Source organism: Myotis brandtii, unplaced genomic scaffold (assembly GCF_000412655.1).
Source record: "Myotis brandtii unplaced genomic scaffold, ASM41265v1 scaffold328, whole genome shotgun sequence".
NCBI classification, from domain to species: domain Eukaryota; kingdom Metazoa; phylum Chordata; class Mammalia; order Chiroptera; family Vespertilionidae; genus Myotis; species Myotis brandtii.
The window spans coordinates 3,663,849-3,681,975 of record NW_005362626.1 but is presented as its reverse complement, the minus strand read 5'-3'; the positions used below and the strand labels follow the sequence as shown (position 1 = coordinate 3,681,975).

The 18,127-nt window shown below is 39.6% G+C and overlaps 1 protein-coding gene across 1 annotated transcript in view; it reads left to right on the top strand.

The window, feature by feature from the left end:
• The window catches only part of CTNND2 (catenin (cadherin-associated protein), delta 2), a 642,889-nt gene that overhangs the window by 472,977 nt on the left and 151,785 nt on the right, over positions 1-18,127 (top strand). The window contains exon 11 of the mRNA XM_005871061.2: positions 16,939-17,122. Within this exon, the coding sequence (XP_005871123.1) occupies positions 16,939-17,122 (184 nt within the window). The remainder of the gene's footprint in view (positions 1-16,938; positions 17,123-18,127) is intronic.

Below are 18,127 nucleotides of genomic sequence, written 5' to 3'. Positions count from 1 at the left end.
GGGTGGATTTTTTTTTACCTTATTCTTTGTCCCTTTTTAATAGACTGATGGTTTTCAGGTTGCCATGTGTTAATGCTGTAATCGGAAAAGATACGATTATTATCTTAGAAAACTTTAAAATATGTACCAAACCATGCATTGGGGGGTGGAGGGGAAGCTTAACATACAATAACAATTAACTATAATGTAAAAGGTAATTTATTTTATGTGCTATATATTCACATGGAGAAATTGCTAATTTCAAAAAAGAGACACATTCTGAAATTTGGTTTGAGATAGACAAAGCATAGAAATTCCAAAGTGTTGGCAGAAAGACTCAATGACAGTTGCCTTCAATTCTCAGGAAATAATGTACTGTGTATACTAACCTAAGGGTTAGTCAGCAGATAAATGCATTACGTGTGTTCAGCACATGCAACAATATCTCTGAAAGTCACTTTATCCTTTCTGTAATTTTACCAGAAGAAGTACTGTCAAATGTCACATAGCATTTGAATAAGCAAGATTGTCGCTTTTCCTAAATTGTTTTCTGAAAATCCTATTACCCTTTACATTCCAGTCATAATAGAGGCTTTATCATTACGCATGCTTTGCCACACTCTGGTTATGTTGTGACTGCCTTGATTCCGGAAATACCTAAAATAAGTGATTTTATTCCCTCATGTAGTTCGTTCTGCTTACAGTTCCTGAATGCATGCCATAATGATCAGCCGAATGACTCGTTTTTATTTGTCCTCAATCAACCCAATGTGGGCCTAAAACAGATGCTATTAAATGAGAACTGTGGATAGGTTTTTCATTAACGACCATAATAAAAGGAGAACTTTAACATTCAGATTACCTGTGAGATATAAATATTTAAATAAAAACCTCAGCAACTAACAGAAGAGGCACCAGCTCAGACTCAAAATGTGTCGCGCTTCCCAAGGTTAACAGTTTGTGCAGCTGAATTTTTTATAGTGCTTTTCTTTTTTGTGCCAAACTGCCTTCTCCACTAGACTCTAGGTGTAAGCGTGCTCAGGACCAGCCCTGGGCATTCAGATCTTTATTTAAACTCTGTTTCTGTGACTTTCATCCAGTCCTGCAGCTTTAAATACCATCTCAATGCGGAGGGCTCTCAATCTGTCTCTAGTGCCGTGCTCCAGACTCATACACCGGCTGCCTCTGGGCATCTCCGTTGGCTGTCTCCCTGGCACCTCAAAGTTCCCACATCCCAAACTGCAAGGCTCATTTCCCGCCAGGCCTCCTCACCTCTGTAGTTCAAGGCCAGAATGTCTCCATTTCCCCCCACCCTATAGCTAGTCCATCTGCCTGGCCAGACATGGTGTGCCAGACTTGACCACTTCCATCTCTGCTGACCTGGTTATTTCTCCCCTGGAATTTGGAGGAAGCCTTCTAACTGGTCTGCTCACATCTTACCTCATCTCAGTCCATTGTCTGCTGGAAGCTTCCAGACTGCTGTCTTTAAAAACCAGCTGTCCTTTTGGGGTGGAAGTGTATTGGAACTAGATAGACATGATGGTTGTGACTGCTGTCTTTAAAAACCAGCTGTCCTTTTGGGGTGATGGAAGTGTATTGGAACTAGATAGACATGATGGTTGCGTATCATTGCGAATATATGAAGTGCCACTGATTTGTACATGTTAAATAGTTAATTGCATATTATGCAAATTTCATCATAATTTTTTTAAAAAGATTTAAAAAAGTTACTCTTGTAACTGGGTGACCAATTGGGAATTTGTCTGGCACTTTGTTAGTGCTGTGGATGCACCAGGAAGGAGTGAAGCATTATAAAACATGTTATGACAGTTACCTGCTTAATGATGTCCCACTGTCCTTATAGATAAAACAGAAACTTTGTAGCATGTGCCCTCTGCTTACACACCCTATTCAGCATTTCAGAAGGACATGTAGGGCACACTCAGCTGAGATTCTGGGAGGATTTAATGAAGGGCCTCATTCCCAAGGTGTGGGCAGAGCTAAAGCACTGAGCCCGTGCAGTCAGGTGGCTGGTGACTGTCATCAGTGGAAATAGTGGAAGGACACAGTATTTCCAGAGCCCAGGAGATCAGGAGCCATGGAGAGTGGGCGTCAGCCCAACAGGTGTAACGGATGTGGAGCGTCAGGACCAAAAACATCCCAGCTCTCCTCCTGTCCTGTCCTGTCCTCTCCCACTGACTCCTCCATTGGCTGAACCCAACTGCAAGCTGGAGGGGTTGGGTGCCTGGTGGATTCAGCACAAGGGCATAGCATTTTATCAAGGGCAGTGAGAGTCCTCACTACATAGCATGAGACATCATAGTATGGTAGATATGGAGGTGGTAGGAAACAGAAAATTGAATGCCTTGGATTTATAATGGAACATCAGTTTTCCTATCTAGCCAAGTAGAAACAAAAGCACAGGGGTTTCTCCTGAGTCTAAAGCTGGAAGAATGTGTACAACTGACTCTCTTCTTGAAGTCATAGCTTCAAATATATAGTTCTTGCTGAAAATTCAGCTAAGCCTGGAGGGAAAGGGTGGTGTGCCTGGTACACCATCCCAAACACTGTCTAGCCATACACACCTTCTTTGCATTTTTCTAAATAGGATGTTCTCTCTGACTGATTTGACTCTTACGGGAGCTTTTGACATCCTGGTCTTTGTAGCCCCACTAAAGCTCCCAGGGGCTGGAGACCACCACTGCCCTTTTCTCACCACTGTCTCCCCAGCTGTGCAGAGGGATTGCACCAAAACTGCCCAAGGTTTGAGGACTTGAACCCTTAGGTGGCTTGCTCATACTAAGTCTGGGAAGAGTCCTGCTAAACCAGCAGTTCTCAACCTGTGGGTCGCGACCCCTTTAGGGGTCGAATGACCCTTTCACAGGGGTTGCCTAAGACCATCAGAAAACACATATATAATTACATATTGTTTTTGTGATTAATCACTATGCTTTAATTATGTTCAATTTGTAATAATGAAATTTGGGGTCACCACAACATGAGGAACTGTATTAAAGGGTCTCGGCATTAGGAAGGTTGAGAACCACTGTGCTAAACAGTCAAAGTGTGTCTACTGAATGGATGAATAATCAAATAAATGAACACCCAAAGGATTGAATGAAGTTGTTGGGTCGTGATGACATGAAAGTATAAAGATCTCTGTTATGAAGCTCACTAGTCACTTTGATCATAACAGATAATTTTTCTGTGTTCATCAGAACAAGTCATAGTGGAAGAAGCTGACATTGATGAACTCGCTTAAATTCACCAGGGCTAGGATATAATAATTGCCCCTGGTTCTTCACTTTGGCTACTTAAAAAACACACAAAAATACTGGTGACAGAGCCAACTGCAGACCACTTACATCAGAATTTACAGAAATAGCCCTGACCGGTTTGGCTCACTGGATGGAGCGTCGGCCTGGGGACTGAAGGGTCCCAGGTTCGATTCCGGTCAAGGGCATGTACCTTGGTTGCGGGCACATCCCCAGTGGAGGGTGTGCAGGAGGCAGCTGGTCGATGCTTCTCTTTCATCGATGTTTCTAGCTCTCTATCCCTCTCCCTTCCTCTCTGTAAAAAATCAATAAAATATATATTTTTAAAAAAAGAATTTACAGAAATAGAGCCTGTGCAGAGGTATTTTTTCTTAATTTCCCCATGACTGATAGGATGACTACAATTCTAATATAAAATGACGATTGCACAAATGATGAGTATCCTTTCGATTGTTAAGAAATATATTTTTTATTCAATTAACATGTTAGGAGGCATCTACTTTACTACTGGACCCATTGACATTAGCACTATCACCTGTTGCCTATTCATATCTGCAAGCCTTTGCTCTCTCTAGATGCCTCGGTGCCTCAGTCCCATGCCCTAATTCTTATCCCTCAGGGATCAACCAAAGACCCTTCTCCCATATAGCCTTCTGTGATCCCCTCCCTTGGTAATCTTTTGTTACTGAATGTCATGGCACATCATTGCTGACAGTTAATGGATTCTGTCATATACAACCCTATAGTGTAAGTGTTATCTTTCATCATACAAACACATGTTCTACCTCCCCAAGTAGATTCTTCTTAATTCACTACATATTACCCAGAGCGCCTAGCAATACTTTGTTTTCGTAGGCACTCACAAAATCTCTGCTGAAAAATGAAAACTATAAAAGTGGCACAAGGAAAGGAAAGTTTCCCTAAATCTCTGATTTGGGTAGCAGATTAGCTTAGGGAATATGAGTGGGAAGAAAATATGTTTGGAGGAAAATATGCAAAACAAATGTACAAATTTGGAGTTGTTAGGGAAATGAAACTCAGAAATATCAATTTGAGAATGATCAGCAGAGATTACAGTTGAGTCTTCCTGTTCTTATCCACTATCATCATATTTTCCATGAAAAATAACCTCTGAATAGAGTGTCTCTGAGAGACAAGATAATGTGGAGTGTGAGAACCTGTATTTATATCCCAGCTGTGTCTCTTATTTGTTACCAGTCCTTGAGAGATTTTGCAACCTCACTAAATCTTTAGTTATGAATCTGTAAAATGAAATCAATAGCAGCACCTCTCTCCCAGGGTTGGGGTAAAGATTTAATAAGACAGTGCATGTGACATGGTGATGGCTCAATAAATGAGGGTTATGATCACCATTGGTATTACTATAGTGGAGCAACAGAATCAGACAATTTTGATTCAACTGAAAATAAGACCTAGTTTTAAAATTAGTGTGGTAGCTAGAGGAAGAATTTCGTTTTTAAATTACCCTGCATGTCAATCTGGTTTTTGTCCAGTATTTTCCATGGAAAATTATAGCTGTATATTTTTTAATATTTTTATTGATTTCAGAAAGGAAGGGAGAGGGAGAGAGAGAGAGAGATAGAAACATCAAGATTGAGAGAGAATCATTAATTGGCTGCCTTCTGCACTCCTCAAACTGATGATCGAGCCCATAACCCAGGAATATGCCCTGACTGCGAATTGAACTGTGACCTTCTGGTTCATAGGTCGACACTCAGCGACTGAGCCATGCTGGCTGGGCATAGCTGTATATATATATTTTTATTTCTTTATTGATTAAGGTATTACATATGTGTCCTTATCCCCCCAATACCCCCCAGACTAGTCCTTTGGTTGATCTCTCCCCCTTACCCCCAGCCTCCCCTACCTTCCCTCTGAGGTTTGATGGTCTGATCAATGCTTCTCTGTCTCTGGATCTGTTTTTGTTCATCAGTTTATGTTGTTCATTATATTCCACAAATGAGTGAGATCATGTGATATTTTTTAATAGAGGTCAGCAGAATTAAGTGTTTGCAAGAAAAATTTATTGGTAAAAGTTGTTTCAAAACTTTGTTCTATTAACTCAGAATGTTCTTTGTTCTATTAACTCAAATGAGTTCTTGAAATGTCTCAAGCTACCTGACCTGAGGCTAAAGAGAAACTGGCAAAAGATGAAAAGCAGAACATTCTGTATTCATCTATGCTGCTTCTAAGCACTGCCAGCCCATCAGCTCTCTCTAATTTTAAGTAACAAGTTTATGTGCCTGACATTTGTCTGATTGTTCATATGCGTCATGGTCAAACTCTTGTCTGACCTTCATTTTCACCTACACATGAAATGCCATTGCACAAGTGGCTCAATTCTCTGTGCCTCAGTTTTCTCATCTGTAGAATGGAAGTGGTGGAAGGTTTACATGAGTTAATGCATGCAAGGTAATTAGCAGAGATCCCAATGTACAAGAATGCAGAAATGTTAGATAAGTTGGGCTGAGGTTTCTTTGTTGTTTGTTTTTTTCCCCAATGTGATCTTATTTTGGACACCCCGTAGAAATTTGAGATCCTTCACCCAACAATTTTATTTGTTTGATTATTCATCAATTCAGTCAGCACCTTTTTTTAATCCTGACTAGGTGAGAGCTGAGTCAAAACCTCGGTCTCTGATTTCCAGCTGTCACTCTTCACTCTGTCGCCATGTCTTCATAAAGGCTGCTTTTCTTTGAGAGCTACAGGGACCAAGGATACACTTTAAAATGGCCCTGGTATGTAAAAGTGTCTTAAAGGCTGCTTTTCTTTGAGAGCTACAGGGACCAAGGGTATTTAAAATGGCCCTGGTATGTAAGTGTCCCCAACTCTCTTCTTTTCAAGGGTTCTAGTTAGCGATACTCCCACAAATTCAATTTGAATCCTGATGTTGACTCACATAAGAAGGATAAGGAGGATCTGCTACCAACAGTCTGAGAAAGAGATCCCCAAGGTGATAGCCTTCCCTATCTTCATAGGGGTTACACAGCAGGCCTCCTCACCTTAGGCCCATCCAGAGAGTTTACTATGAGAAGTGTGTGGGCTGTGTAACTTCTGGGTTATAGTACGAGAGAAGGAAAGAGCAAGAGAGAGAAGGAGACACCAATGTAAGAGAGATAATCATTGGCTGCCTCCTGACAGGGGATCAAACCTGCAACTTAGGTATATGCCCTGACCGGAATCAAACCTGCAACTTTTTGGTGTACAGGATGACACTCCAACCAACTGAGCCACCTGGTCAGGGCCAGGTACGTTTTCTTTAAGCTGCAGGGATCCCAGTAATATACCACCTTGCATTTGCTTTGTTTCCTTCCTCTGTCTAACTTTTGTTGCTCTGGATTGTACCTCCAATTAAGACCCCCTGCTCTGTTCTCTAGGGAATCCAGACAAAAACAATCTAGGCAAAGGCAGTCTTCCAGGATCTTCTGGGTGAAGAGCTGTGAGTTTATATATTTAATAAGCACTCCAAGATACATGGCCCTGGCATAGCTAGAGCCTTTTGGGAGCATTGATATGGATTCTGGGGGAAAACAGATATGATTCTCTCTAAGATTATGAGCTACATGTAAAAATATTATAGTAGAGCCCTGGCCAGTGTGGCTCGGTGACTGGAGCATCAGCCAGCACATCAAAGGATCTCGGGTTCATTTCGTAGTAAAGGGTGGGTACCTGGGTTGTAGGTTCCATCCCTGGTTGGGGCATGTGCGGGAAAGCATCCAATTGATCTCTCTCTCTCTCTCTCTCTCTCTCTCTCTCTCTCTTCTTCTCTTCTCTTCCCTCCCCTCCTCTTCTCTTCTCTTCTCTTCTCTTCTCTTCTCTTCTCTTCTCTTCTCTTCTCTCTCTCTCTCGCTCTCTCTCTCTCTCTCTCTCTTCCTTCCCATCATTTATGAAAAGGACAAACTTAGTTACTTTATTTAATACATATAATTTGGAAAGCACAGAACTACTGAGAAACACAACCAAAGTATAAGTAAGCATTCATTTTTGTTAGCACATATGAGAACATGTCAGTTGTCAAATAAAAGGACATAATCTTTAACTGCAGTCACTTTTAGGAAGAATTTCCAGATGTTATAAAACTCAACCTGATGCTTTGGTGACATTTTTTTTCAAGGTTCTGGAATAATACCCAAGGTCATTGAAAGAAGGTATAGTTTCAAGCAAACCCAACTTTATATTCCTGACTGTTGATCCCTGGGGAATTGAGAGATACAGTATTCTATGACTCATTTATAATATGCTGTGATCAAACACGAACCCATGACTTTCACAGATGGTTGCTATCAGACATTGACATCTCAGTAGGGGAGGAAAAAAATGTTTTCCTCTTCCCATCTTAGGTTCTCCAGCTGGGCTTCTGCTATTTAGACAGGCAAGAGACAAATGATCACGAGAAAAACAAACAGAAGTTTATTCATACGAGCATTGTTCACATACATGGAACACCCAGTGAAGAGGACCCCAAAGAGGTGGCTGGATTTGGGCTTGCATACCATCTGAGGCAAGTTATGGGAAGGTGACTGGAGAAGTATGATAAACAAGGATTGATTAGTAAGGTTTGTTATTTAGATTTAAGTCGGGAGAGAGAGAGACACCCTCCAAGTAGCTTAGTTGGTTGAGCACTGTCCTGATACAGAGAGGCTGTGGGTTCCATCCCTGGTCAGGGCACATACACGCGTCAACAAATGAATGCATAAATAAGCAAAACAACAAGTTGATGTTTCTCTCCCTCTTCCTGTCTCTCTCAAAGTAATCAATAAAAAATGTTTAATGTAAATTTCCTTTATAAAAGGACAGCTCATGCCCTGTTTTTAGAGCTTTTCTTTCCTTTCTCCGTTGATGCTCATGGCCTTTAGCTCAAAATTATTCATAAACCAAAGAGGTATATTTGGGGATGGCATATTCTGGTACCCTTCACATGCAAATTGATTTTTAATACAATTTACTTTTCTAAAAATTGCTGTAGCACAAGCTTCCCCCTCTTAGATAGGAACTGCGTTGCCTTATCCCAATTGAGACAAGCCTTGTTTCTCATAACTGGAATCCGGCCTGACAGCCTGTATTGTAAGCATTTGAAAGAAGGTATCTAATGAAACTAGAATCTGCAGACTCCAACTTGGAATGGGACAGAGATAAGAGACACACTTGAGTTTTGATTCTTTCTTCAAAAAAAGTTTAGTCATCATCTTTTTTCTATAAAATTATCCAGCTTTAAATTAAATTCACTCAGGCCCTGAAAACAGCAGTGAAGATACTTTTTTGAAGTACTAATCAAAAATGTAAGCGAAGATGAGCCTCTTGCTTATACTAGTCTGTACCAGCGAGGTCTAAACTTCTGATGTATGATACCTCTGCCAAAACTTGCGTGTCAGAGTGCCGTGGGATCAGTTTTGGCTGTGGAACAAGGCAGCATCTCAACATTGATGGCTGCATCTTGTCACTAAGTTATGTAAAAATGTCAAGAATTAAAGTATCAGATGGAGGCCCAGGTAGACTTAATCGACATAAACCAGAATTTGCATGGTGCCTGTTAACAAAGATCAGACCTGCTTTCTAATGTAAAGAACAGCTCACTCTTCACCCATTCTGGAGTTAACCAACTTCTGTCCATATTTCTAGCAGTTATTGACTGTGACAATCCAGTTCTTCTCCAGCTTGCCCCACACATTTCCCAGCCTACAGCACTTTCATAACCACCTCAGGGAAACTCTCAGCTTAGGAGGATCCAGTGAGTCCGATTCTGAAAGGATTAACCTTCATCTGAGTCTCAGGGTCCCTGCAGTGTCCTCTTCTGGAATATTCAAGCAGGAAACTTAGAGGTCATGTGTTCCTGGCACTCCTAAAAGAAAACTTGAGGAGTTTGAGACAAAGAACTACCCATTTTTTAATTTTTAATAGAAGTCTTAATTTAGATTTATTTTAAATTGGGTGGTGGGATCAGTTATTGTCAAAGAATGAATTGCTCTTGAGGGAAGGTTTACAAAAGTAAGACAAAGCTTCAAATTTTAACATAGAATTTATTTTCCCCCTGTACATGCTAGAAATACTGATATTCTATTGACAAAATTCATTAAGGCTCTGTCACAATATTCATCATTCTATTTATCAGTGGAAGCAGAGTTCTCGGGGTGACATGAGGGAAAGAATTTCCTGAGCCCTCATAGGAGGGTCGGGTTATGTGGAAAGCTTTATTGATTATGTAAAATTAAGGGGGGTCCCCTCTAAGTCCCAGCTCTGTCTATGCTGCAATGGAAGAAGTCCAATCTTGTCTTCAGCAGGGTCATTGCCCATAGTTGCTCCATATTAAAGTCCAGTCCAGTCTAGCATATGGATCGCTTAGCTTGTTTTCCCAGCTGCAGTCCATGGTGTGGGGCCCAGGTATGGAGAGAGAACAGGTGTTCTCAGCGTTTGCTTGTTTTCCCAGCTGCAGTCCATGGTGTGGGGCCCACATGGCTATGGAGAGAGAACAGGTGTTCTCAACGTCCATCAACATTTTGGTAAACTTTAGCATCAAATCAAGATCACTTTTACTTTTAAATAAATGACAGTTTTATTTTTAAAAACATTAAATCAGTGTGGTTCTGAATCTTTTTGAAGTTTTCACAAAACAATCCTAATTTACAGTTGCACTTTGAGGGTCATGACTTCTCAAGGGACAAGTATTTGGGAGTATTTATGTGATGTACTCAAGTATACACATGCCCACACACACATAAACACAGATGCACACATGTGTGTGCACACAGTACACATATGCACATGCACCCGTGAATACACTTGCACATAGGCTAGTGCTTACATACATACATAGAAACACATGTACATGCATGTGTACACTGCACATGCACACACATACACTTTGCATGAGTTCAGGATGTCATGGGCCCCCAGATTTTGATCAGCCACCCTCTATCCACCCATGACTTAAGGTGTGAATGGGTAGAGATGGGGAAGGTAGTGATGGATCCCCCAAGTCCCATTCCATTTCCACCCCAACCAGAGCTAACCTTGACTTTAAAAAAAATAAACTAGTTTGTCCCCATTTTTCTTCTTCTCTTCCTTCCCCAGGTGCACAAATTTCCACTGTCAGAATAAAATAAATGATATATTTGTTTAAAATAAATCTTCATATATACATTAAGTTGATTTTTAATTAATTTAAAAAAATTTGAAGCATTCATTTAAAATTAATTCAGCCCAACTTTTCTTTTGGTTTTAGCTTTACCATGTTCAGGGATTTAATTTTAGGTCTAAAGATTAATAGCAACTGAGGGGGTCATAGGAAAGTCTTGCATAGCCACAGGCAGTGTTTGATTTTATCATGATTTAAGGCTTGCAATTATTAAAATACTTCCTTTTGTCAATCTCAGTTTCTTTTTTTCATGATAGCCTACATCTCTTTTAGGAAAAACCCCACAACCACCCTCTATTAAAACAAAGTAAAGAAGCCTATGAAAGTAATTAAGATTTTATTAAAGAAATTTTAATAAACCAATTACTGCTCATGAATATGGATAATCTCAAGAAAAAGAGCCATCTTGTGCCTGAAATAATAATAAACTATATTTGAAATAGTTATTTAAATGTCTTCTCAACTAAGCCTACTGTCAAAATTATATTTGGAAACAGTAATAATTTTATACTGATAAAGGAAAGCTATTGAATACATATAATTTAGGGAAAGATGCAATAAAAACAATTTTATTACAGATTATAATCTGGAAAAATTTAGCATATTTTCATCGGGCAAATTAAAATTTGTTAGTGATCATCAACCAAAATGCTAAAACACTGTTATGTTACTTTCAGATAAGAATAAATGGGGTAGCTTGTTATGGCTGCTGAATACCACTGTGAATTCAATTTACTCCACAGTTTTTCCACGAATTGAATTTTTTGTATTGCTTTGGCTAATTTGAATTATGAGAGAGTTAATATAAGAAAATTACTCAAATGAAGCACTGAAGATAAGCCTTCTAATGCTGAGCTGATTAATGTTTTTTAGTGATGTAAATTCTTTTCTACTAGCTAAATGTAGAAGTTCTGTAGAGTCAAAGGTTATAATCCCCTGAAATGACATTTTTGTATTCTCATTTGGATTTATTATTTGTAACATTACATCTTGCATCTGTATTTTATTCTTTCACTTTGTTTTGCTACCACTATGTTTTGCTATTTGTCACTTTGTTTTGCTAGCACTATGATACTTAAAGAATGTTTGATGCTAGGAGCACATGCCCTCCTATAAGGGTCGTATTACCCATTTACTAATTCTTATTTATTTGGCATCTATTTGGTGAGCACCTAGTGTGTGTCAGAGCATGTTCTATGTGCTGTTTGTGTTCTGTATGCTGTGAACACTCGGACAGGGTCCTTGCTTTCATTTCATGGCTGGGACCTTGTGAGGAAGAACAGTGATCGAGCGAATGACAGAAAATCAAAGAATGAAAAAACAGAGGAAATATGCATTCATGCTGAGGTCTCTGCTGAAAATTAAAATAGGATATCTGATAGCAAGTGTCTGGGAAGGTAGTTTAGACTGATCCAGAAAAATTTCTCTGAGTTTGGCACATTTAAAGGTGCCAGGATCAACCTTGGAAAGTCCTGGAGAAGAATGGTCCAGACAGAGAGCAGGAAGTCCAAGAGATCTGCCTTACAAACGAGCCTGTGTGCTCAAAGAGGAGAAGTAAGGCCATGATGGCAGAGCATAGGGACTAGAGTTGCAGTAATAAAAGGCCATGATGGTATTCACTAATGTGCCCAATGTATCCAACAGAGCCTGGCGCACAGCAGCAGGTTCTTAATACGCATGGAATGCACAAATGGGTGAATGAAAGGATCTGGTTGAAGATAAATTTAGGGAAAGTCCTGATCATGAAGCTACAATTAGAGGTTTATTTTAAGCATAACAGAATGCTTTAAGGCAGTGGTTGTCAACCTTCCTAATGCCACGACCCTTTAATACAGTTCCTCATGTTGTGGTGACCCCCAATTTCATTGTTACAAATTGAACATAATTAAAGCATAGTGATTAATCACAAAAACAATATGTAATTATATATGTGTTTTCCGATGGTCTTAGGCGACCCCTGTGAAAGGGTCGTTCGACCCCCAAAGGGGTCTCGACCCACAGGTTGAGAACCGCTGCTTTAAGTACACTAAATAATGGTCCCCGAAGGATGTCCTAATTCTCAGATTTTGTGAATGTTTTCTTACATAGCAAAAGGGACTTTGCACATGGGATTAAGGGAAGGATCTGGAGATGGGAAGATTGTCCTGGTTATCCAGGTGGGCTCAATGTCATCACAGTGTCATAATAGGATCAGAATCAGAGAAGGAGAAGTGATGTGGATGCTGAGGTCAAAGTGACGCCAGCCTCAAGCCAAGGAACCCAGGCAGCCTTTAGAAGCCTAAAAAGACAAGGGCATCCTCCCTAAGTGCCTCCAGAGGAGCACAGTCCTAGGATCCATTGGCGACTCAGACGTCTGGAAAGCTAAGATAATAAATCCATGTTGTTTTGAGCCACTGCATTTGTGGAATGTTGTTACAGCAGCAGTGTGAAACTAATACAGTGGGGCCTTGACTTACAAGTTTAATTCGTTCCGAGACCGAGCTCGTTAAGGAGCTCGTTAACTCAAATTACTCTGTCAACTCAAAGCAAAAAATCGGCCGAGAGACAGCTGGTATCTCAAAAAACTCATTAGTGGGGACACTTGTAAATCAAGGACCCACTGTACAGAATTATTCCAACTTAAAGTCTTCAGCCATTTATAAATTTCAAACATGAAGAAGGACACATTTTTAAAAGTAAAATATCACTTGCAATCTAAATTTAAAATTCATTTTAAATTTAGTTAAAAGTTGAGCTGGATCCTCCTTCCTGTGTCTTCTATACACTCAGGATAGACTTCAATAAGAGGATAGGGGACTTGTAAGGAATGAGGGAACAAGTGGATCTAAGTTAGAATGAGAGAAACTAGGGGATGAACGTGTTGTATGGGGAAGAATGAGCCCCATGGACAAAGGGAACAGAGAGGGCAGGAGAAAGGAAAAAGGAGAGTGGGAGGTTGAGAGGGAAGGGAAGGGACATTAACTACTGTTGCTGCATAACAAATTACCCCAAGTTATAGCAGCTTAAAACAGCAAATGTTAACTCCATACAGTCTGAGTGTCAGGAGTCCAGGAGCAGCAGATTTGGCTGGTTCTTGGTCAGGCCCCTCATGAGGCTGCCATCAGCTGAAGGCTGGTCTGGGCTGGAGGATCCATCCCTCAATTTGGCTGCTGGCTGGAGGCCTCAGTTCTTCTGCACTTGGGCCCATCCATTGTGATGCTTTGGCATTCTCACAGCAGGAAACAGGCTGCCCCTCAAGCCATTTGCGACAGCTCAGAGGATGCTATGACCTAATCTATGACCTAATCTCAGAAGTCACTCAGGGTCACCTCCACCATATTATGTTGGTCAGAGTGAATCACTCATGGGGAGAAGGATTGGGCTCCACCATTTGAAAGGAATATCAGAAATGTTTGGGCATTTAAATCAACACAGAAAAAAGAGAAAGGAGTGAAGACAAGTTTGAGCAAAACACCTATTTCTCATGTGTTCACCAAGAATGTCTAAATATGTTCATTTTTGTCCACTAATCTTTCTCTGGCCAATACTAATGGTGTGTGTGTGTGTGTGTGTGTGTGTGTGTGTGTGTGTCTGTTTGTTTCCCACCTTTGACTCCTGCCAGACATGTTGCCCATTATCTCAAATGTCCCCTGAGGCTGCTGATTCTACACTCAAGCTTATTTCTGGTGCCTGCATAATCTAATCAAAATTCTAAGTATTGAGGGGCCCCTGCAGCTAGTTTGCTGAACTCCCCCCAAAAGAAAGTCTGCCACATTACATCTATTTTGCCAAGTCCTCGTCCAAACAGAGGTGGTAAAGCTGTCGGTGATCAGAGATCCACCTGTAGGACTCATAAGTTCAGGAAGTACTGTGGGCTGCAGATAGAAATGAAGCTGGAAAGTTTGGAGATATGGGTCAGGCATTCTGATAAGTTCATTGGGATGTAAAGCACAGATGGAGCCAGCCTGCAAGGTGGAATGAATGTGAACTAGGAAACATCTGTCCATGCACGATTCTGAATTAGGTTACTCTAATTAATGAATTAATGAGAAAGGAAAGGAGAGAAAAGCCCAATAAAGAATTACCTTGGATCCCATCTTCTTTTCCAACTTTTTGCCTATGAGATATTAGGCCTTCACATATTTTTTTTTCTTTTCCCCTCTTCTGACCTCTTTTCTGATGGTTAGGAAATAGTGAAAATTGCTTTATTATCATAAAATCCCTTTACAATCCTTTACATTTCGTGCATGTAAAATTATAAAAGTCTCCCTTTTTACTATTTAGTTTTTAGAGGGAGTATTTTTTTTAGCACAGCATATCAACCATAATTTAAAACATTTGTAAACCTCAATTTTCATGTATTGGTATTTTTAGATCAGGACTTTGGAATCAAAGAAACTTCTATTTTGTTTCTGTATGCTTGCATTGTATACTTAGAAGAACAGTCGCAAACTCTTTAATGTGATATTTTACAAAGGTATCCTCTAATTCTAGGGTAGATATTACTTTCATTTTAATGTGCTTGTTTAAAAATGAAAAACTAATTACTTAAAAAAAGAACATTTTTGTGAAACTGCAAATGAACAAAGATAATCATTTTGATTACCCAAAGTTTCATAAAACATTTCTCAATGGGATGAATAAAGAAACAGGTTCATATAGTATTTAAAACAAAATAAATATATATGTTAATATTTCAAATCAGTCCAAATCCAAATATATTTTTAAGCACCTTCTGTGTACCATTGAGTATTTTTTGCATACTCAATTTAGGATCTTACTAGCAATGCAAACATGCAACTCAGAAATGTAGAGAAAATATTGATGCTAACGCAGAAGTGGGCAAATCTTTCTATCAAGGTAAAAATCTTTCTATCATGGTAAATTATTTAGGCTTTGTGGGTCCTGCAGTCTCTGTACCTAAAACTCAACTCTTCCCTTATAGGAAAAAAAGCAGCCATAGACAATTTGTAAATGAACAGGCATGACTGTGTTCTAATAAAACTTCATTTACAAAGAACAGGCAGGCAGGAATTGCCCTCAAGCCAGCCCCCTGTACTGAAGGATTGATTTGTACATACAGGGCACCATTTTGTTTCCTTTTCATTTACTTTAATAAAATCCCCAGCACACGTTACTTTGAAAGATAGTTGGAAGTGTTTGTCTCTAAAGTCACATGTTTATAGAATTAATTTAAAACTGTTAGCTACGTTAGTTATTAACAATCTAACACTATTGACTTTCAGATTAGTGTTAATATGCTTTGACAGGTCAATATGCGCAATGCAAGAAACTAGCAAAGCAAATTTCAGAAGTAAATGTGGTCTGTTCGTTAAGAGTAGAAAAAAATACAATCGCATGTTTAAAATTATTGAAAACTTATTAAACAAGTAAGTTCGAAGATGTGTTTCTCAAGACAACTGTGCTGTTTTTCCCCAATATCTGCAATGATGATGTCTATTTATGTTAGTCTTGAGAGAGAATGCAATCTTTTTTATAGTAAAATGGAGTAGCACTTTCAGTTTCTTTTCCCTTGATGTATACTGTTTGAACAACAAAAAGAATAATTATTTTAAAATCATTTTCAAGTGATATTATTATATGTATATTCAGTACTTATGGCCTTTCTAAGATTAATGCCATTTTAAAGTCTCTCTTTAAAATATGTAGAAACCAGAAACATTTCATCTGTTCTAAAAATGTTTTATTTTGCTCAGCCTGCATTATAACTGTTATACTCTGTCCTTGGAAGACATGCCCTACAGCTCTCTTTGTTGCTCTATAAGAAAGAACAATCTGTAGCTCCTCTTTAAGCATTGCTTTCAGGGAAAAGCTGACAAAACTGTCACAGTGACAGGAAATTTAGATTTCTTGTTGAGCCTTTCGTCATCAGACCTGATGCTGGATTCTCATAAGGTCATGCAATGATGGTTGGTTCTCCGAGGACACTGAGTGAATCAGACAGACCACATGTGCATACAGAGGTCTTGGAGAAGACAACATGCCCTGGTAGTCCGATTCAGACAACTTTCACTGCTCTTTGGTCTTGGTTAGAATTTGGGTACTTGGGTCCATTGTATTAATAGTGAAATGGAAGCCTGATTGGTATCCTCAAGTCAATCAATTCTCTCAACCTTTTAGCCTCCCTGATGGAACAAAGTTAATCATGTCACAGTTTCTCTACCCACTTGTCAGATAGTCACAGCACTCTTTTTTTAAAAAAATATTTTTTATTGATTTCAGAGAGGGAGAGAGAGATAGACTCCTGCATGCCCCACATTGGGGATCAAGCTCGCAACCTGGTATGTGCCCTGACCAGGAATTGAACCATGACCTCTTGGTTCATAGGTCAATGCTCAACCACTGAACCACACTGGCCAGGCCACAGCACTCTTTTAATAGGTTTACATAGATGTTCTAAAATTAAAGGTGCGCTCTAGAACACACTACCTTAATCCCTCTGCTCATGCTGTTAACCTGATTAGGGAAAACCATTTTGAGATGAGAGAAAACAGTGATCATCCAAAAGCTCTGTTTGTGTCTATCTTGCAGGAGTCCTTTGGAATCTCTCGTCTTGTGATGCTCTCAAAATGCCAATCATCCAGGACACCCTGGCAGTGTTGACCAATGCCGTGATCATCCCCCACTCGGGCTGGGAAAATTCACCCCTTCAGGATGACAGAAAAATACAACTGCATTCCTCACAGGTGCTGCGAAATGCCACTGGATGCCTAAGGTGAGTCCCATGTCACTGCCGCCTCCTGCTGTCATCATACATGTTCACTGTTCCTGGAACTTTAATTGCTGTTTTACTCAAGATCAGAGTGTCTGAAAGGATGACTGCTGATATGGCAATGGAGTACGAGAAGTTAGTGAAAACATTTCTAGTGAGGTGCTGATGAGGTGTAGGCATCTCCCGCTGTCCTATACCTATACCAGTATTCAACTTATTTATCATATTTTCTGAGGTCTTGAGCAAAAAAACAAACATTTTCATTTCAACCAAAAATAGTTCATTTTCTCTGATGGAAAACAGTACTTTCCAGTAATTTCCCATGTTATAGCATATCATGCACATAGGATAACCAGGCAGGTCAGCTGGTGGTTGGGGACGAGTCCATGACCTATATACATAGGGATCTAGTTAATTGTTGCCAGTAGCTTTTTTTAAAATTTTCTTTGTGATTGCAAGAACCTATAATTCTTACAATAGCTATCTTATAAGGCCTATTGTATGAATATTTTTAATAATAAAAGTAGTAAATGTGTTGTAATTTTCTCCCAATGCATTTTTATAAAAATCATTTCCCAGAAAGCTCTTGAGGTATCTTTGAATCATCCTTATGTTTTGCTTAATTTTTGCTCTTAGAAAAGAATGTAATAATCAAGTTCTTCCAAACTCTAGAAACTGTGCTCCCAAGGATGTTGCATTGTACACCAGAGTTGGAATTCTCTGCTGGATAAGATTGATGATGGGGCAGGGCAAAACATGACTTAAAATATCTAGTCAAATAATCTATATTTCGAAAGTAAAACGTGCAGGATTGCTTTCGTTGGGCTGGCGCAAAGCTGCCATTTCTCCTACAGTTGATTGGTTTCTAGGTGCAAAAACCCGTCTCTATTGAGAAGGAACAAAATCACCTTGGTGACATTAATAATAATTACCTCATGAATATTTATAGCAGTGCTCTCGGCCTCCAGTCTTGAAGAGGGGCGTGTGTGCTTGTGTGAAATGTGCATG